Genomic DNA, 20,919 nt, shown 5'->3' with positions numbered 1-20,919 from the left:
AAATACTATGTTTATTATGGTCTGGGGTCTGGTAAGACCTGGAAGCATAATAAGGGACATTAAATTTGTGAATCAAATTTCCTGGGAAAATCTGCTCAAACAGGTGAATTTTAGTTTTGCCAGATCTGCTCATCTCCACTTGGTACTGCAGCTCAATTGCAGGCTTCATTTCATTGTGGAGGTTTATGGGGTTCCAAGCACCACCAATGATGGCCTGTCCTAATGAACATCTTGGTTAAAACGTTTAGACCACCTTTCTAAGGTAATAAGTGATTTCATACTATGACATGGGAAGGAAGGCCAAAGTATAGTTGAAAATCTAGATATACTGTATTTTTTGGACTATAAGACGCACTTTTTTCTCAAAAATTTTTGAGGGGAAATGGGGGTGCGTCTTAGTCGGAATGTACCGTACTTACAATTAGCGAGGTGGCAGCAGGAGTCAGGCTATTCTTCCGGTGGTCCGACGCTGCAGGGCGATGATCTCACTCCCATCCCGATGCAGCAGGTTTGGTGGTGTGGGGCCTTCGGCGATATTTTGTGAAAGCCCAGAGCCCCTGCACATAAATTGTTGCGATTCGGTGGTCTCTGATATATCCCATCCCAAGACTGGTGCAGTGCAGGTTTGACGGAGCTCGGTGGCGTGGGCGCTCCGTGACTTCTTGTGAAAGACCCTGACCCCCTGCACTTCCATTGCCTCGCTGCTGTGGCCTCCAAGAAAATGGCTGCCAGAGGCAGCACATGCGCAGATTGAGATCTCGGTAGATGAGCTCTTCGTGCCGAAATCTCAATCTGCGCATGCGCCGCCTCCAGCAGCCAATTTCCCAGAGGCGCAGCATCGAGGCCATGGAAGTGCGGGGACTCTGGGTTTTCACAAAATCTCACCGGAGCCCCTGCACCACTGAGCTCCGTCGAACCTGCACAGTACCAGTCTTGGGATGGGATTTCCCGGAGACCACCGAAACGCAACAGTTTATGTGCAGGGGCTCAGGGCTTTCACAAAATGTCAGGGGAGCTCCCACTCCACCGAACCTGCCGCACCAGTCTGAGTCATATAATCCATCGCCTGACCACCATATACCCCATGTAACTCCGTTCCACCAGCGCTGCCGATACCCCTCCCCCCAGGGTAAGCTGAATTCAGGACTGTAAAACAGACCTCCATTTGACGCATTCATTTTTTTTCCTCATTTTCCTTCTGTGCGTCCTATAGTTTGAAAAATACGGCATGTCTCTTCTGCATACACTTCTGCATGGTTTGTAGATGTTGGGCATTGGCATTGTGTTGTAGCAGGTAAACTCTTCTTTTTCTTATTACTCTGCTATATAACAGTAATGGCTCTGCTAATCTGATGTCTTTCTTCTTGCTCTAAGTCTGTCCCTAGTATGGAAGTACTGGTGAGTAACGCATGATTCTGTCATTCACTGTGATTCTATAGCTAAAGATTCTTCACATCATAAAAATAAAGAGTACCTGTCATTTTAACATAGCGTTTATAGTTTAATGTGCTGCCAGTCAGGTGGGGTTTGGGTCCAGAGACCACCACTGATCCAAAAAAAAAACAAACTACAGTAAAACCAGCAGTTTCCTCTCAGGGTGTTGCTGAGGCTTTTGGTGCATGTGCCTGTACTAGTAATTGTATTAGAAAACTCAGTGGTAAAGGTGGTCTCATTACTGTAGTGCAGAGACCAGATGATTTATACTTTTCCATCATTCAAATAACATCTGCAGGGTTTTCCCATCATGTAGTTGTTGGCACTCATCTGTTTTGTTGCGGTAGCCATTTTTTTAGGGGTGACCCCATATTGGTTTGCTGCTTTTCGTTCTCGTCTCAGAAAATGATGATAAACCTATGAACGTGGTGACAGAATTCTCGCTTGTTGGCAGTCTGAGAAGCTATTATGAAATGTTCACCCAAGCGTGAATCTGAGTGCATTGTTTCTGCTATTCAGGGTCTGTCCGACACTTCATATACCAGGATCTGTTCACGTCATGTTCTGCAGCCTAGGACAGCTCCCAAACATTGCCAGAGGCCCTCATTTACTTGATGGGGCAATGCCAGTGTCCTTTTGGACCGCTCCCTGCTGGGATGTGTTCGCATAGTTGTGCACAGAGCATAAAGGTACCGTTACACTAAACGACTTACCAACGATCACGACCAGCGATGCGATCGTTGGTAAGTCGTGTGGTCGCTGGGGAGCTGTCACACAGACAGCTCTCTCCAGCGACCAACAATCAGGGGAACGACTTCGGCATCGTTGAAACTGTCTTCAACGATGCCGAAGTCCCCCTGCAGCACCCGGGTAACCAGGGTAAACATCGGGTTACTAAGTGCAGGGCCGCGCTTAGGAACCCGATATTTACCCTGGTTACCATTGTAAAAGTAAAAAAAAAAACACTACATACTCACCTTCTGATGTCTGTCACGTTCCCCGGCGTCCACAGGGTTACGCGCTGCTGCTCAGAGCTTCCTGCACTGACTGAATGTGTCAGCGCCGGCAGCAGCGGTGACGTCACCGCTGTGCTCTGCTTTACGGCCGGCCGGCACTGACACATTCAGTGCAGGGAAGCCGCCGGCGGGGGACGTGACAGACATCAGAAGGTGAGTATGTATGTATGTATGTATCTTTTTTTTACTTTTACAATGGTAACCAGGGTAAATATTGGGTTACTAAGCGTGGCCCTGCGCTTAGTAACCCGATATTTACCCTGGTTACAAGTGAACACATCGCTGGATCGGTGTCACACACACCGATCCAGCGATGACAGCGGGTGATCAGCGACGAAATAAAGTTCTGGACTTCTAGCTCCGACCAGCGATATCACAGCGGGATCCAGATCGCTGCTGCGTGTCAAACACAACGAGATCGCTATCCAGGACGCTGCAACGTCACGGATCGTCGTCGTTCTCGCTGCAAAGTCGCTGAGTGTGACGGTACCCTTAGCCTGTCTGTTACTCTGGATTTATTTGTAGAAGTTCTTACCATTTAAGCACATGATGGCGGTCATTCACGACTGGAACTAATCTGCAATTGCAGTGGTGTGGTCATACTAACCGGCATGAGATGTCCCTTCTCTCACTCCCCACTACATGTTTATCAGCATGTTCACTTCTATTTCACCCAGTGTAAACATTACAATGGGATGCCATGCATGCCGGTCACTTCATAAACCAATGTACAAGTTGGTTGGACAGGTGATCATGGGGCACTTAGGAAATCTTTAAAGTGAACCTGATATATGTTGTGGCACTGGCTGTGTAATCTCAGCCAGGTATGCTTGACTATGAAATGCTGCGGCATTTCAGAGAAAGACGTACTTTTTCTTCTTACTGGGGGACGCAATAACCGTGGGATAGTCTGCTGACACTATGAGGGTTTGTGCACATGCTGCGGATTAGTCTGCGGATTTTTCTGGACTGATTTTGGTAAATCCACAGGTAAACTGCACTGTGGATTTCCTACGGAATTACCATGGATTTACCGCGATTTTTGTGCGGATTCCACCTGCGGTTTTACACCTGTGGATTCCTATTATGGAGCAGGTGTAAACCGCAGCGGAATCCGAACAAAAAATTGGCATCCTGCGGAATAAACAACGCTACGTTTTTGCGCGTTTTTTTTCCACATGTGCACTGCTTATTTTGTTTTCCATAGGTTTACATGGTTCTGTAAACTCAGGGAAAACTGCTGCGAATCCACAGCGGCCAATCCGCTGCGGATCCGCAGCAAAATCCGCAACGTGTGCACATACCCTTAGGCTATGTGCACATGATGTGGATTTGTAGCGTTTCCGTGTTTTTTCACACAGAAATGCTCCAAAAACGCAATGGATTACTTAAGCAATGTTAATCAGACATTCCTGAAGTGTTGTGCACATGATGCAAAAATTTCCGTCCGTATTTGTAATGTTTTATTTTCCGCATGTCAATTTTTTTGTGTTTCTGCAGCATTTATACACCCATTGACTTCCATTGAGTCAGTCAAATCCGCAGCAAAAACGCAGATGTAAAAAGGTTTGCGTATCTGCTGCAGATTTGCTGCCAAAAAATGCTGCGAATTGTCAAAGGGAAATGATGTCCGGAGAATGTGTGTGTGTGTGTGTGTGTGTGTGTGTGTGTGTGTGTGTGTGTGTGTGTGTGTGTGTGTGTGTGTGTGTGTGTGTGTGTGTGGAGAATATGTGTCTGTGTGTATGTGTGGAGAATATGTGCATGTGTCTGTGTGTGTGGAGAATATGTGTGTATGTGTGGAGAATATGTGCATGTGTGTGTATGTGTGGAGAATGTGTGTCTGTGTACGTGTGGAGAATATGTGCATGTGTGGAGAATATGTCCGTGTCTGTGTGGGCGGAGAATATGTGCATGTGTCTGGGCGGAAAATATGTGCATGTGTGGAGAATGTCCGTGTCTGTGTGGGCGGAGAATATGTGCATGTGTCTGTGGGTGGAGAATATGTGCATGTGTCTGTGTGGGCAGAGAATGTGTGTTCGTGTGTCTGTGTGTGTGGATAATATGTGCATGTGTGTGTGTGGAGAATATGTGTGTGTGGAGAATGTGTGTGTGGAGAATGTGTGTGTGGAGAATGTGTGTGTGGAGAATGTGTGTGTGGAGAATGTGTGTGTGGAGAATGTGTGTGTGGAGAATGTGTGTGTGTGTGTGGAGAATGTGTGTGTGGAGAATGTGTGTGTGGAGAATGTGTGTGTGTGTGTGGAGAATGTGTGTGTGTGTGTGGAGAATGTGTGTGTGTGTGTGGAGAATGTGTGTGTGTGGAGAATGTGTGTGTGTGGAGAATGTGTGTGTGTGGAGAATGTGTGTGTGTGTGTGTGGAGAATGTGTGTGTGTGGAGAATGTGTGTGTGTGGAGAATGTGTGTGTGTGTGGAGAATGTGTGTGTGTGTGTGTGGAGAATGTGTGTGTGTGTGTGTGTGTGTGGAGAATGTGTGTGTGTGTGTGTGTGTGTGTGGAGAATGTGTGTGTGTGTGTGTGTGTGTGTGTGGAGAATGTGTGTGTGTGTGTGTGTGTGTGTGTGTGTGTGTGTGTGGAGAATGTGTGTGTGTGTGTGTGTGGAGAATGTGTGTGTGTGTGTGTGTGTGTGGAGAATGTGTGTGTGTGTGTGTGTGGAGAATGTGTGTGTGTGTGTGGAGAATGTGTGTGTGTGTGTGTGGAGAATGTGTGTGTGTGTGGAGAATGTGCGTGTGGAGAATGTGCATGTGTCTGTGTGGGCGGAGAATGTGTGTTCGTGTGTCTGTGTGTGTGTGGAGAATATGTGCATGTGTCTGTGTGGGCGGAGAATGTCTGTTCGTGTGTCTGTGTGTGGAGAATATGTGCGTGTGTCTGTGTGTGTGGAGAATGTGTGTGTGTGGAGAATGTGTGTGTGCGTGGAGAATGTGTGTGTGTGTGTGTGGAGAATGTGTGTGTGTGTGGAGAATGTGCGTGTGGAGAATGTGCATGTGTCTGTGTGGGCGGAGAATGTGTGTTCGTGTGTCTGTGTGTGTGTGGAGAATATGTGCATGTGTCTGTGTGGGCGGAGAATGTCTGTTCGTGTGTCTGTGTGTGGAGAATATGTGCGTGTGTCTGTGTGTGTGGAGAATGTGTGTGTGTGGAGAATGTGTGTGTGTGTGGAGAATGTGTGTGTGCGTGGAGAATGTGTGTGTGTGTGGAGAATGTGTGTGTGCGTGGAGAATGTGTGTGTGTGTGGAGAATGTGTGTGTGTGGAGAATGTGTGTGTGGAGAGAATGTGTGTGTGTGTGTGGAGAATGTGTGTGTGTGTGGAGAATGTGTGTGTGTGTGGAGAATGTGTGTGTGTGTGTGTGTGTGGAGAATGTGTGTGTGTGTGTGTGTGGAGAATGTGTGTGTGGAGAATGTGCGTGTGGAGAATGTGCATGTGTCTGTGTGGGCGGAGAATGTGTGTTCGTGTGTCTGTGTGTGTGTGGAGAATATGTGCATGTGTCTGTGTGGGCGGAGAATGTCTGTTCGTGTGTCTGTGTGTGGAGAATATGTGCGTGTGTCTGTGTGCGTGGAGAATGTGTGTGTGTGTGGAGAATGTGTGTGTGCGTGGAGAATGTGTGTGTGTGGAGAATGTGTGTGTGTGTGGAGAATGTGTGTGTGCGTGGAGAATGTGTGTGTGTGTGGAGAATGTGTGTGTGTGTGTGGAGAATGTGTGTGTGTGTGTGTGTGTGTGTGTGTGGAGAATGTGTGTGTGTGTGGAGAATGTGTGTGTGTGTGGAGAATGTGTGTGTGTGTGTGGAGAATGTGTGTGTGTGTGTGTGGAGAATGTGTGTGTGTGTGTGTGGAGAATGTGTGTGTGTGTGGAGAATGTGTGTGGAGAATGTGTGTGTGTGTGGAGAATGTGTGTGTGTGTGGAGAATGTGTGTGTGTGTGGAGAGTGTGTGTGTGTGTGTGGAGAATGTGTGTGTGTGTGGAGAGTGTGTGTGTGTGGAGAGTGTGTGTGTGTGGAGAATGTGTCTGTGTGTGTGGAGAATGTGTCTGTGTGTGTGGAGAATGTGTCTGTGTGTGTGGAGAATGTGTGTGTGGAGAATGTGTCTGTGTGTGTGGAGAATGTGTCTGTGTGTGTGGAGAATGTGTCTGTGTGTGTGGAGAATGTGTGTCTGTGTGTGTGGAGAATGTGTGTCTGTGTGTGTGGAGAATGTGTGTCTGTGTGTGTGGAGAATGTGTGTGTGTGTGTGGAGAATGTGTGTGTGTGTGTGGAGAATGTGTGTGTGTGTGTGTGTGGAGAATGTGTGTGTGTGTGTGTGTGTAGAGTGTGTGTGTGTGGAGAATGTGCGTGTGGAGAATGTGCATGTGTCTGTGGGCGGAGAATGTGTGTTCGTGTGTCTGTGTGTGTGGAGAATATGTGCGTGTGTCTGGGCAGAGAATATGTGCATGTGTCTGGGCGGAGAATGTGTGTGTGTGGAGAATATGTGCGTGTGTCTGTGTGTGTGGAGAATATGTGCGTGTGTCTGTGGAGAATATGTGCGTGTGTCTGTGTGAGCGGAGAATATGTGTTTGTCTCTCTGTGGGTGGAGAATATGTGTGTGTCTGTGTTTGGGCGGAGAATATGTGCATGTTTGTGTGGGCGGAGAATATGTGCATGTGTCTGTGTGGGCAGAGAATATATTTGTGCGTGTGTCTCTGTGGGTGGAGAATGTGCATGTGTCTGTGTGGGCGGAGAATATGTCTCTGTGTGGGTTGAGAATAAGTGTGTGCGTGTCTCTGTGTGTGGGCGGAGAAATGATATGTGTGTGTGTGTGTGTGTGTGTGTGTGTGTGTGTGTGTGTGTGTGTGTGTGTGTGGAGAATATGTGTGTGTGTACCCAGGCGTTGTCTGAGGGAACTACTACTCCCATCCGGCTACATCTTTTGTCTCATTTAACAGATACAGCATGAGCCAATGATGGGAGAATAGTCTCATCAGCCTGTGTTCAGTTGTAAATCAAAACATTTTCATAGTTACATGCATATTCACATACTCACCGAACACCTAATCCCCCGATGCCTGTGTCTCCTGCAAACAATCAAAAATAGTAAACCAACATATACGCCCCTTTCCGCCGTAGTCCATTTAAGGGCTCCTTCTCACTTGTGAGCAACTCGGAAGAGTCTCGCATGGTTAAAACCCGGCTCTGCACCCGGCACTCAGATCAGAGCGTGCGGCCGCATAGCAATACATTCAGCCGCACACTCCGCTCCTCTGTGCCGGCAGCAGCGCCGGGGTATTGAGTCTCGCACAAGTGAGAAGGAGCCCTAATACCGAGTGTCCCACGTCGATGTTACCCAGCCGCTGGCGATACACTGTGGGAGCAATCACCTCCTGTCAGTGTATCACTAAGCTGTCGTGAGAGTTCACCGGAGTTAATCAGCTGATCAGTGCCGGTGCTCGCACTTAAGGTACCGCTGCATGGGAAAGTTCTCACACAGCGGTAGTACTGTAAGTGAGAGCACCAGATCTGATCAGCTGATGAACTCTGGTAAACTCACAGCAGCTTAGTGATACACTGCGGGAGCGATCTCCTCCTGTCAATGTATCTCTGGAGGCCGGCTAGAGTGGCCACATCTTCCGATGTGACTGTTCTATACGTGAGATCTCCATGGGACATGGTATTAAATGTACTACATCAAACAGGATAGTATTATTTGTTGGTTTATTAATTTTTGATTGTTTGCAGGAGACGAGAGCTTCGGGGATTAGGCGTTCAGTAAGCATGGTAAATTTAGATTCAATAAAGGAGTCAGTGTGATTATTTCAAACAAAGGACTTTTATTCTGGTTGTGTCTTTATTTACCATATATCTATAGGATTAGTAATAGATAGGTGTCTTATAGACGCCTCTCCATTGCTAAGTTGTGGGCTTGATGTCACCTGACAATACAAAGGTGACATCAACTCCGCAAATATGAACCCCACTTGCCACCGCTACGGGGCAAGTGGGAAGAGCGAGGCTAAGTGCCAGAATTGGTGCATCTATAAGATACACCATTTCTGGGACGACTGAGAGCTGATGTTTTTAGTCTGGGGGGTGCCAATATCCATGGCCCCTTCCCAGGCAATTAATACCAGCCCGCAGCTGTCTGCCTAGCCTTTGCTGGTTTAATTTTATAGGGGGACCCCATGTCAAGTGTTTTCTGGGGTTCCCCTGTGAACTAGCCCGTAAAGGCTAAGCAAACAGCTGTGCGCTGATATTAATAGCCTGGGAACCTTTGGCAATTGGCTCCTTTCCAGAATATTAACATCAGCCCTCAGCCGTCGGCTTTTCCTCTGCTGGTTATGAAAATTATGTGGGAGCCTTCCCAATTAAAAAAATTTTTTTTTTTTGAAAAACGACCACTCTTATGGTGTTCTCCTCTAGGAAGACACTCTGTGCTTTACAATACATGTCAATGGGAAGATGCCCGGGTGTCTTTTTGAGTGTTTTGTCCTGGTTTTGCTTAAAAAAACAAAAACAAACTCACTCTGCCTTGTTTAATGGGTTTAAAAAAAGTTTGAAAAATAGCTGTACAAAAACTGCTGACTAAAAACAAAACCCCCAAAAAGCTGGTCTCCCAATGTAAGCTTCTGACGTGTGTCCCTCTGTAGGCATACATTGCAGCCTCACTCAGAAATTTTACTTTTCTTCCATATTGTTAAAAAGAGATGTACTGTCAGCAGCTAAAAGGCAACACTTTTTATTGTCTGCGCGGTGAATTTCGGATACATTTGACATATGTCTTAGCCTAGGACACAAATCAGACACATCCTGCAATTTTAAGTCGGCCTAATAAATGGACCATACGGTATTTGGACAGCCCCTACCCATGCAGCAGGTCCCCTGGCACTTCGCCTCTGTTAGTTCCAAGGAAACCATTTTTTTTTTTTTTTTTTTTTAAAGCCAAAAACCTTCTTTGCGTTATGTCCTTAAAGTAAAAAAACCTTCTTTGCATTTACCATATCCTTTCATTCAATGTTTTTAATGCAGGAAAAGGAATTGGAGGCCAGCAAGAAGGAAAAGGTGAAGGAAGCCCAGCTGGAGGCTGAAGTGAAGCTGCTTCGTAAAGAAAATGAGGCTCTCCGTAGACACATTGCTGTTCTCCAGGCAGAAGTGTATGGAGCTCGGCTGGCTGCTAAATATTTAGATAAAGAGCTGGCCGGAAGGTAAGAGCTTCTATGGAACAAGGTGCCCACCTTCTGTTCAAATAAAAGTTCAAGAAATATTTGTCATGTCTGCTATGTATTACTGCCTTGAGGGATCTGTCTGCTGGTGGCTGATCAAGAATAGTCCTTTTTTATATGTCTAAATTCTAGTTGATGGCAGATTAATACTTGGCTATAGTTTCATGATGTGGTTTTTAGAGTGAGCAATAAGTTATTCTTAACTGTAGTTCTCATACTGTAGCTTCCATAATGCTGTAAAGTAGCGTAATGACTGCGATCGCGTCTGTGACGGGGCCCGTCCACACTAACAGAAACTTCATCTAGATGTGCTTCCTCGGATGCACATCCAGTTGAAGTGTATTGCAGCGCACAGACACATTGGGTCCCCAGGCCACAATACACACTGCTGGCTAATGAGAGGCCAGCAGCTGTTGTCAACGTGCATGTGACTTGAAGGGGCGGATGGCAGAGATGTCATACACTCCCCTCACACACTGAAGTCAGCTGCCGGCTTTACAAGAGGACGCACGTGGCGAGGGATTAAGGGAAAGGTGAGTATTTATTGTTTTAAAAAATTAGTGGCCATACTAGTACATTTATGACTATGGGGGTGCATTATACTTTATGGATGACCATAGGGGTGCATTATACTACATGGATGACTATGAGCTGTGCAGTATATAGTATATGGAGGACTACGGGATGCATTATACTAGATGGAGGACTATGGGGGATGTCATAAAATCATTATTCAAGCTGGTGGTATAAAGTATTCTAATTTGCTGAGATTATGAATTATTAGTTTTCATTGACTGTAATCCATAATCATCAACATTAACAGAAATAAACACTTGAAATAGGTCACTCTGTAATGACTCTATATAATATGAGTTTCACTTTTTGTATTGAAAAACTGAAGTAAATTCACTTTTTGATGATATTCTAATTTTGTGAGAAGCACCTGTATATAATACAGGGTTTTTTAAGGGGTTGTCCACTACTCAGATAACCCCTTCTTAAGTACTGTGTTCTCAGCTGAAAGATAAATGACTGATACCTTCAGCACTAGCGCTGTTTCCAGCTGTGTCAGTGCTTGGTTTCCCAGTGCTTACATACCATAAGAGAAAAAAGAATGGATCTACCTGTGGCAATACATTTCTGTCTCCCAAATCATAACATTATGGACATGAAATTACTTGTATTAAAGGGTAACTTCAAATCGCAGAAAGACAGGAGAGTCTGGGAACATAAACTGATGACGACCTTTGACACTCTAAATGCAGGAATGAATGTGTCACACGGATTTATGTCTTTTTACATCAACTAATGAACTTGCCCATCAGACCATGTGGGGTCATCACAACAGAACCAGACCCTAATCACAGGACAATAAAACAATCCTTATCTAAGAATTGGCCCAATATTTATGGACGTAACTGTTTATCACCCATGGTAATTCTGCTTCATGTCACCTGGCTTATCCATGGTTTTTTTCCCCCTCTCCCTTTTTTTTTTCTATACTATGTTGTGCATAAATATGTGATTCTTCAGAATTTGTTTTAGTCTATGCCTGATGAAGAGACCTGTGTAGTCTCGAAAGCTTGCAATTTGTTACCATCTTTTCAGTTAGCCATTAAAAGGTATCAACCACTGAGGACTCTCAATTCTAAATATTTCCCAGTGCTTACATGACATTTTTATGCCACGTGGTGTGTAGGACAGCAGCCCATTAGTGGCTGAAGGCTCACATGGTGTAACAATATCATTCATGTCCTGGGAGACCCTGTGCCAGAGCTGGAGGGGAGTATCTATTATTTTACACTTATGGATATAGTAATGGACATCCCCTTTCATATGTAACATACAACCAAATGACAAAAACTACATGACTGAAAGACTGGCGCAAAAACGGAGGGCCTTATCTTCAAAGGATTACTAGTAAGAAACAGGAGGTGACAGGTGAGGTTCTTGGTTTCCAGATCACAGGTGAATACCTCTATAATGTATATCGCAACTACCAGTTTTGTGTATATAATTTGTGAAATAGTTGAATAAGCTCAGAAGTCGGCCTGTTTTCTGTAAAGTGGCTGATCGCTTGTTTTACTGATATGTACGAGTTCATCATTTTTTGTCTTTTTCCATTGATCTCCCCAAAGGGTGCAGCAGATCCAGTTGCTAGGTCGTGATATGAAGGGGCCAGCCCACGACAAGCTATGGAATCAACTTGAGGCCGAAATTCACCTCCACAGACATAAAACAGTCATCAGAGCCTGCAGAGGACGAAATGACTTGAAACGGCCATTGCCAGTGCCTCAAGGACATGTAAGTCCCTTTTCCTGCTCATTAGCCACTCCTTAGGCATATTAGAAATGCATATGTGTATATAGAATATGTCTGTTTGTGTATAATCCCCATGATTGATTTTTTTAATTGCATGTTAATTATTTTTATTAAGTCATGTGAGCCACAGCTCCGTTTATAAATGCGCGAGTCGTTTGCACTAAATATAAAGGCCAATATCTCTGCAACTGTATGACTGATTAAAAAAAATTAAGGGGAGCCTCAAGAATAAAATATAATGCAAATACTGAACACTTGACCTGGTGACAGGTTCTCTCTAAATTAAACAGCATTGGCAAAATGGAAAAATATATTGCAGCATCCATAGAATTGCAGCATAAAGCGCATATACACCAGTGACCGCACAGCCCTTATTAACTGTATTCATTTGTGTGACTTTAACGGTCTGCACACAGATTTTCTTAGCTGTGGGTAATGTTATTCTCAGCGACACCCCATTTCTGGCAAAGTGTAAGTCACCTGGCCAGTGTAGGAACACCCAGCAGCAGGAATCTTTATACGACTAGGGCTTAGCCCATGTGTGCCTAGGAAAGCCCACTGACGCCCTGTGTGCACACAGTCACATACTGCAGAGAGAATCGGGGAACCTCTAAGGTTCACTATAGCATATAATAGATATTGCACTAAGGTATATGTAATGGTAAGTTATGGTTTAATGGTCAGTAGTTTTGAGAACACGTGAGGACTCCAGTGATCTTTATGATTTGCGAACCCCTGCTCTCCAGTCATGGCAGAAGCTCAGGAGCAGCCAACACATAGTGCATACATAGTGGTCTGCTATGAGGCTGGAATTATTCTGGCAGTAAGTCACAAAGCTTAAAACGTCACATCTCAAGAAATTCCGACCGTTAACACATACGCTACAGGCCACAGAAACCGTGCAGTATAACCAACCCGACAGGTTGCCTTTATTGACTGTGACCTTTGTATCAAGCTTTCTATGTTTTTTTTTTTTTATTTTCCTTGTTCAGAAGTAAAAATAGAAAACTTCACTACATTCTTTTGTCCTCTGTTACTCATTTCTTTGTGTGAGATTGTAAGTGTGGCCTTTTGAACTAGCAGGATCCAGACTGCCTAAAGAAAAGTCAAGGAGTTGGTCCCATCAGAAAAGTAATTTTGGTTAAAGAAGATCATGAAGGACTCGGCATATCAATCACGGTGAGAAGGACATGGTGTGTTGTACAGCGTCTTAATCAGTAGCGTAAATAGAGTCTGATGGGCCCCGGTGCAATATTTGGACCTGGCCGCCCCCGCATTTTGGGTCATAGGAAAAACAAGATGCACCTCCTCCTCCATTATGTGCTAATGTCCCACATCCTGGTATGTGTGACTGAAAGTGTTAGCACCCTTGAAATTGTTCTGGAAAATGAAAGTATTTATCCCAGAAAATTATTGCACTCACAATGACCCCAAGCATACTTCAAGAAGCATCCAAAAATGGATGGAAACAAAGCCCTGGAGAGTTCTGAAGTGGCCAGCAATGAGTCCAGATCTAAATCCCATTGAACACCTGTGGAGAGATCTTAAAATTGCTGTTGGGAGATGGCGCCTTCATATATGAGAGATCTGGAGCAGTTGGCATAAGAGTGCTCCAACATTTCAGTTGAGAGGTGTAAGAAGCTTGTTAATGGTTATTGGAAGTGATTGTTTCAGTAATTTTTTCCAAAGGATGTGAAACCAAATATTAAGTTGAGGGTGCCAACAATTGTTTGGCCTAGTTTTGGGGATTTGTGTGAAATTACGTCCAATTTGCCTTTTTTTTTTTTCTGTGTTTTTGTGTTGTTCCAATACACACAAAGGAAATAAACGTTTTTAGCTGCAATAATTCTGGGAAAAATACTTCATTTTCTGGAACAATTTGAAGGGAGCCAACACTTTCGGCCTGACTGTATCCTCCGGCGATGAACCCGCACCTTTTCCGGCACATGACAGCTGATCTGACTGGCTGAACCCACTGACAGTCACCTGTTGTATGCTGCCCAAGTGTTCCACCTAATTAGGAGCTGCTAACCTGCAAGTGTTGGGGATAACACCCTACCACTCTGGTGCCCCACAGCACCCTACATTCCACTCGGTGCACATGGCGCTCCACATCTTCCCCAGAACACCACCAGCAAGCAATCATTTTCCACCTTGTTAAACATGTTCTTCAGCACCCACATGTTGTTTTTTTCGGGGACTTTATATCATTGGGGTGACAGGTGTGGTGAGCGGAAATCTGCAGCCTGGTACTGTACCTGACTTAACGTCAGGCTGCTGATCACTGCTCATCACTGCCGATATTCACCTTATTCCGGGCCTCCGTCCCTGCATCCCAGCAACTCATGTCACCCCTGTCAGTGGTGACAAGGAAAGTGAAGCTCGCAGCTTAGCTTTGGGCTTTAAAAAAAAAAAAAAAAATGCTGCCCATCTCCTCCCACAGCTTTGACCTAACATCTCAGTGGGCGTGCAAAGGTCACAGCAGAAGATGTGGTCGGAGATGGACTGCAATCTCCTATGTGCAGGGGCTGCTGTCTTTGAGGTGCGTAAATGGTCGTGTTTACACTTACACATCAGCAAATTGCAGCCCCCAGTGGTGTAAGAAAAAACTAATAGATAAAAAAATGTTACACCAGTGCATTTAATTTTTCATTAAAAATAAATAATTTTATAGTCAATAATTATCAATACAAAAATAAAAATAATGGCAGCTTCCCTTTTAATGCTCAGTGAGAGGTTTTGGTCATACACTTGACACTATGTGTGTAAGAGATGAAAAAGGATACTGATGTATACTGTACTGTGACCATGAGCTAATATTGTAAGACAATAAACATGGAAGAGCGCAGCATGAGAAGCACCAGGTGGTTTGATTGGGATGTTTCAATGGAAGGTGGGGGGATTACCTGGAAGGATTGTGCACCCCTGCACAACTCCGGTAGCGGATGTCTCCGTGTACTCCTGTTCTGTTACTCTGGGACCGCTCCTGTGCTGTGCTTCCTGTTCCGGTCACGTGGGCCCAAGATCCAGTCACATGATGCCACTTCAGGTTCTGTTGCCTGGAGATGAACTCTATGGCCCCATGCTGCTCCAGCCACAATCCCTCAAGGGGAATGTAAATGTCTTTTGGTGGTAAATCCACCTGAGGAAGGTAGCAGTCCGCTGCCGAAACGCGTAGTGCTTCAATAAAAGGTTTGTTTACCACTAATCTATTGCAGTATGCTCTATAGCCATAGTGCTCCTTAAATTGACCACATTTTTTCCGAAAAACATGAGCTAAGATTGGGCAGACGCATGCCAAGTGTGTACACTTGGCAGGTTTACATTTGGACATACAAATCTTTTCTCCCAGATAGCCTGATATTCTGTTCTAATCACACATTGATAAGTTAATGCTTTCCTGTCCAGACCATGGGTAACATGCAGCAGATGCCCTGTCTCAAACAACTATGTTGTACCCCATGAAACTCACCAAAGGAACAAGGGGGGAACATTGAGTAGAGATGAGCGAACCTTCGCTTCGGCTATGTTTGCTATGTTCACCGAACATAGCCAAACAGTATAGAATTGAATGGGAGGCAAAACCAAACACATAGACAACACCTTCAGGGGGGCCCAAAAGATGCTAAAATGGCTCAAGTTAGGGGCAGAAACATGGCATCAATTGACCCATCAATTGCGCTAGAAAATAAATAATGAAAAAAAATAAAATCACTTGGGTTCCCCTGTATTTTTGATAACCAGCCAGGCAAAACTGACAGCTGCAGGTTGCAACCCTCAGCTGTCAGTGTTAGCAAGGCTGTTTATCAAGAATAGAGGGGTTCCCACCATGTGTTTTTCTAATTATTTAAATAATAAAAAAAGGCTTGGGGTCCACCCTATTTTTGACAATCAGCCAAGGTAAAGCTGGAGGCTAGTATTCTCAGACTGGTAAGGGGTCATTGATATTGCCCTCCCCCAGACTAAAAATAGCAGTCTGCAGCATCCCAGAAATGGCACATCTATTAGATGTGCCAGTTCTGGCGCTTTGCCTGGCTCTTCCACTTGCCCTGTGGCAGTGGCAAGTACGGTTCATATTTATGGTGTTGATGTCAACTTTGCATTGTCCGGTGACTTGAAGCCCATGGATTAGTAATGGAGAGGCGTCTATAGGACACCTATAATGGAGAGGCGTTTATAGGACACCTATCTATTACTAATCCTATAGTTATATTGTAAATAAACACACAGAATAAAGTCCTTTAATTGAAAGAATGACACAGACTTCTTTAATGAATCTAAATTAAACCATACTCGAGTCATTGCCCAGTCCACAGAAGCCAATGTCTCCTGTAACAAAATTAAAATAAGCAACACTACTCACTTTATTCTGGGTATGTGTTTTTTCTTATACATGATCACTATGGGGTTAGTAATGGGTGCGTCTATAGACGCCTCTCCTTTAGGCTACTTTCACACATGAGGTTTATACTTTCACACATGAGGTTTTCAGTGTCAGGCTAAATCCGGCGAATGTTGGAAAAACTGGATCTGGCTCAGATTGTGAAAAACTGATGCGATGGATCCGTTTTTTAGACGGATTCGGCTAACATCTAGATTATTGGATAAAAAAAAAAATTGGAGCATGCTCAGTTTAAAAAACCGCACCTTCCGGCTCCCATAGGCTTCCATTCTAGCAAACAGCCAGAAGCGCCGGATTCGGCGCTTCAGGATTTTTCGCCGGTGACAAAAAACTTTGCAATGGACGTTTTTTCAAGAAACTGGAAGCGGCAGATTTGCCGGATCCGGTGAAAACCGGACGAAACACAATGTTATCCGGTGCAATCCGGCACTAATACAAGTCTATGGGAAAAAGACCTGATCCGGCGGCAACATTCGCCTGATCCGGTTTTTTGAAAATTAGCCGGATTTAGCCTGACCCTGAAAACCTGATGTGTGAAAGTATCCTTACGTTATAACCTCTTGATATCACCTGACAATACAAAGGTGTCGTGAACAAGCGGGCATGTGTGTGGGACGTTTTGCGGCCTATGCTGCTACTGGAAACATTGACATCGGAAAGAGCCCTTAGTGGAAACTTGATCATTTACTGAACTTTGGCCAAATTTTGCCAATTTTTAGGAAAAATGCTCGGCAATCTGAACACGAGTCCGAATGTGCAACGTTCGTGCCGAATTTTGAGATTGGTCAATGTTTTCTGAGCAAGTTTGGTCATCTCTACCAATGAGTTCACCTTAAACTTATTTGATACAGGGTGGCACATCTGTGTGTAGTTCTGTGTCATTTCATTTGGATATGTTATTAATATATTTTATATTTTTTTATAGGGGGGAAAGGAGCATGGTGTTCCCATTTTAATATCAGAAATTCATCCAGCTCAGCCTGCTGACCGCTGTGGAGGCCTCCATGTTGGTGATGCTATCTTGGCAGTAAATGGCATAAATTTAAGGGATGCCAAGCACAAAGAAGCAGTCACCATTCTTTCTCAACAGGTAATGTCTGTCTGTGTGTAGTTAACAGGATAATGGTGATATTCTTTGCATCTTAATCTTGCCACAAATGTTTAGGATGCTTATGTCTGTGGGGCTACCCCTTTATGAGCAAGACAAGCTCACTGTTAATGCCATATAGGGGACATTACTAATCCTCAGTAGTCGGAATAGTGGTAACCACCTCTCTCGAGTAAATATTTGATCTTAAAAGCAAAAAACAGCAGCCAAGAATGGCCAAAATATATTCTGCACTTTTATACAGACACAATCTTTTATTGTATCTTTTCTTCTTTTTTTTCCCACTTTGTGCTAGTACTTTGCAGCTTTATGGCCCTACACGGACACTGCTTTACCTACCAATCCTATTTTCATGTTTTCTTTCAGCGAGGAGAAATTGAGTTTGAAGTAGTTTATGTTGCTCCAGAGATAGATTCAGATGATGAGAATGTGGAGTATGAGGATGAGACGGGACATCGCTATCGCTTGTACCTTGATGAGTTGGAGGAAGGTGGCACTAGCCCTAGGGCAACCAATAAAGATGGAAGTGGTGATGCTAAACCATTTCGAGGCAAGTTTGATTTCCCCAGGTATAATCTCAGGAATGCTTTATGTGGAGTCTGTCGGCACAGAATGACTGTTCAAACCAAGTACAGTTGTTCGGTGCACCCATGAAATGACCAAACATTTAAGTGCAACTTCCCACCTAATTTCCCTCTGTCTCCCCCCTCTGTTGTTTCAACACCTAAATACCGCAGTAATTCTGACACATTATAGTGCTGCTTTCCGGGTGGGACTTTCCGAAGCAAATTTATTTATTTATTTTTATTTCCTATTTCTCTTTTAGTGTGTGACCAAAAACACGTTGAGGTACATGAAAATGGGGAGCTGGAGTCGACAAGTGAATCTCTTGCGGGCGATCCGGCTTCCAAGCTGGCGTATTCTTCCGAATCGCTGTCATAGGAGCAGCCCTACAGTTTACTTAGAGGAAGAGACCAATACTCGCTCCAGTGGATGAGACACTACCGTCTCGAGGGGGGCTGGCTACCTCTGCCTCCAATGCGGTTTCTCAGGGTTTGTCTGAGCAATTCTACATGTGCAAAAATCTGTCATTTATCCACTAGGAGTTGTAGCTGTTGGCATTGCATGTTTCTTTCTTTTATTTTCTACTTCTTTTGTAAGCACCAAAGCATGTCTTTCAATAGTAACCTGAAAAGACCTTTTGTAATTGCTTTCTGTCATTGACGAAACTGGACTGATAGTGTTTACAAGACAGATTGAGAAGGGATAGAGAAGGTGCAAGAATCATCATGTAGTCTGACATCGAAGTGCCAACCTAGGCCAGCACAATCCTACAAGGACGGATGAGTTTGTTCTTGGGCATGCAGTAAACTTATATCCTGCCCTCTGCAGTTATTTTTTTTGTATTTAATATTTTCTAAAAAGATTGTTAACCCGTCCATGTGTGTATTTCTTATTTATCCAGAGCATAGGTGAACTATGACATTACCTTGTGCACTTTCAGAGCCCCGCCAACTGTAGGCGAGAAGATTTAGCCACCATTTTTGGATCTTCACTTTCCAAAAGGATGAATTGACTAGGAATGCATAGTATGAATACTGTTCAATAAGCCAGAACATTAACAAGTACGGGATCCTATGCATTCAAGAAAAGGGAGAGAAATTAGGTGGAAAGATTGTCTAGAAACTTTTTTTTTTTTTTTTTTTAATGAAATCTGAGGTTTAAACCCGATGTATGAGCCCAGCAGGAGGCTGTAGGAATGTGTGGAGCAGTGTACAAAAATAGGGATTTACCCATCCCTATTTATGTAGAAAATGGATGTGAAGCTATGCTGCCCACCGCCTCCCCCCACATTGTACGGATTTATTTTCTTTCCCTCTGCACTAAAGGCATTATGACAAAGCCTTGGGAAGTGTATATAGTAGTTTAAATTGCTATTTATAAATCTATTTAGTCTCTCCTGTTTGTGACCTGATCTCTTGGTGTCACTTAACCTAGGTTATGTATATGTTTAAGGCTTTTTATACTGTATATTTTTTTAGGTTCCCAGTTTTTTGGTTTATATTATATTGATATCGCTCCGTTCACAGCCAATACATATGAACATATACTGCATATATCAATATATTCATTGTCATTTTTCTCTTCAAAACATATTTGCTTTAATAGATAGCAGTAATAGGATGTTTCCAGGATGTCTGTCCTCTTACCCGAGCAATGGTGGATATCCGTGTGCAATGTGTACATCGTGTTCCATGCCAAAGTGGTGCAAAAGGATTTCATCCTGATACATATCCATGTTTTGTACTGTTTCCTCCTTGGGACTACAGTGATTATAAGTTCCACCAAATTAAATAAATGCACTAAATCTGTCACGTGTTATTCTTTTTACACCACATTCGGCGTTTCATTCCTATGTAGTGTACTACAGCGTTTCAATAACTTCCTGGCATTAAAATCAGCACAAAAAGTGTCAAAAGCTTCATGGCATGAGTGTCCATGGCCAAGTAACTCTATGCAAGCCTTACATCACCAAGCACAATTCCAAGCAATGGATAGATTCTTGTCCTCTATGGGATTAAAAAAAAAAAAAAAAAAATTAAGATCTTAACACTTTGATTTTTATTTTCAACTGGGAAAAATGGAAGATTCAAACATATTTTGTATCATCGTAACTGTAAAATATAAAAAATACGTGAACCATTGGTAAATGCTGCAAAAAGAAAAAAAGCAAAATGTTACATTTCCTAAAATTGGATCGATTAAAAACAACATCTTGCCAAGCAAAAAAAAAAGTCCTCATGCAGGTAAATTGATGCAAAAAAAAAAGCTGCAGACCAGTTTTTATTTCACCCTGCATGGAATTTGTTTTACTTCTTTCAATACATGATATGGTGAAATAATGGTGTCAAGATATGCCTCTCCCTCCACCCACCACAAAAAAAGTTATCTTTTGGAAAAATTTGGGGAATTAAAAACGCCTAGTTTAACCCCTTCATGACCGTGGGATTTTCCGTTTTTCCGTATTCGTTTTTCACTCCCCTCCTTCCCAGAGCCATAACTTTTTTATTTTTCCGGCAATTTGGTCATGTGAGGGCTTATTTTTTGCGGGACGAGTTGTACTTTTGAACGACATCATTGGTTTTACCATGTCGTGTACTAGAAAACGGGAAAAAAATTCCAAGTGCGGTGAAATTGCAAAAAAAGTGCAATCCCACACTTGTTTTTTGCTTGGCTTTTTTGCTTGGCTTTTTTGCTAGGTTCACTAAATGCTAAAACTGCCATTATGATTCTCTAGGTCATTACGAGTTCATAGACACCTAACATGACGATGTTATTTTTTACCTAAGTGGTGAAAAAAAATTCCAAGCTTTGCTAAAAAAAAAAAAAAAAAAAAAATTGCGCCATTTTCCGATACTTTTAGCGTCTCCATTTTTCATGATC

The 20,919-nt window shown here is 43.6% G+C and overlaps 1 protein-coding gene across 4 annotated transcripts in view; it reads left to right on the top strand.

The window, feature by feature from the left end:
• Positions 1–19,847, top strand: part of GOPC (golgi associated PDZ and coiled-coil motif containing) — a 40,743-nt gene extending 20,896 nt beyond the window's left edge. Inside the window, exons 3-9 of one of the 4 annotated variants that reach the window (XM_077289528.1) lie at positions 1,375–1,398; positions 9,450–9,625; positions 11,782–11,947; positions 13,049–13,144; positions 17,293–17,457; positions 17,842–18,025; positions 18,302–19,847. In XM_077289528.1, the coding sequence (XP_077145643.1) occupies positions 1,375–1,398; positions 9,450–9,625; positions 11,782–11,947; positions 13,049–13,144; positions 17,293–17,457; positions 17,842–18,025; positions 18,302–18,417 (927 nt within the window). In that variant the 3' untranslated portion in view covers positions 18,418–19,847. Of the gene's footprint in view, positions 1–1,374; positions 1,399–9,449; positions 9,626–11,781; positions 11,948–13,045; positions 13,145–17,292; positions 17,458–17,841; positions 18,026–18,301 lie in introns of all 4 variants that reach the window. The other 3 variants (XM_077289527.1, XM_077289530.1, XM_077289529.1) reach the window with 3 other exon arrangements.
• Positions 19,848–20,919: the final 1,072 nt, after the last annotated feature.

The sequence above is a fragment of the Ranitomeya variabilis genome, chromosome 2, assembly GCF_051348905.1.
Source record: "Ranitomeya variabilis isolate aRanVar5 chromosome 2, aRanVar5.hap1, whole genome shotgun sequence".
Taxonomy (NCBI): Eukaryota; Metazoa; Chordata; class Amphibia; order Anura; family Dendrobatidae; genus Ranitomeya; species Ranitomeya variabilis.
Note: the sequence above shows the minus strand (reverse complement) of the source record. Positions and strands in the feature narration are given on the sequence as shown.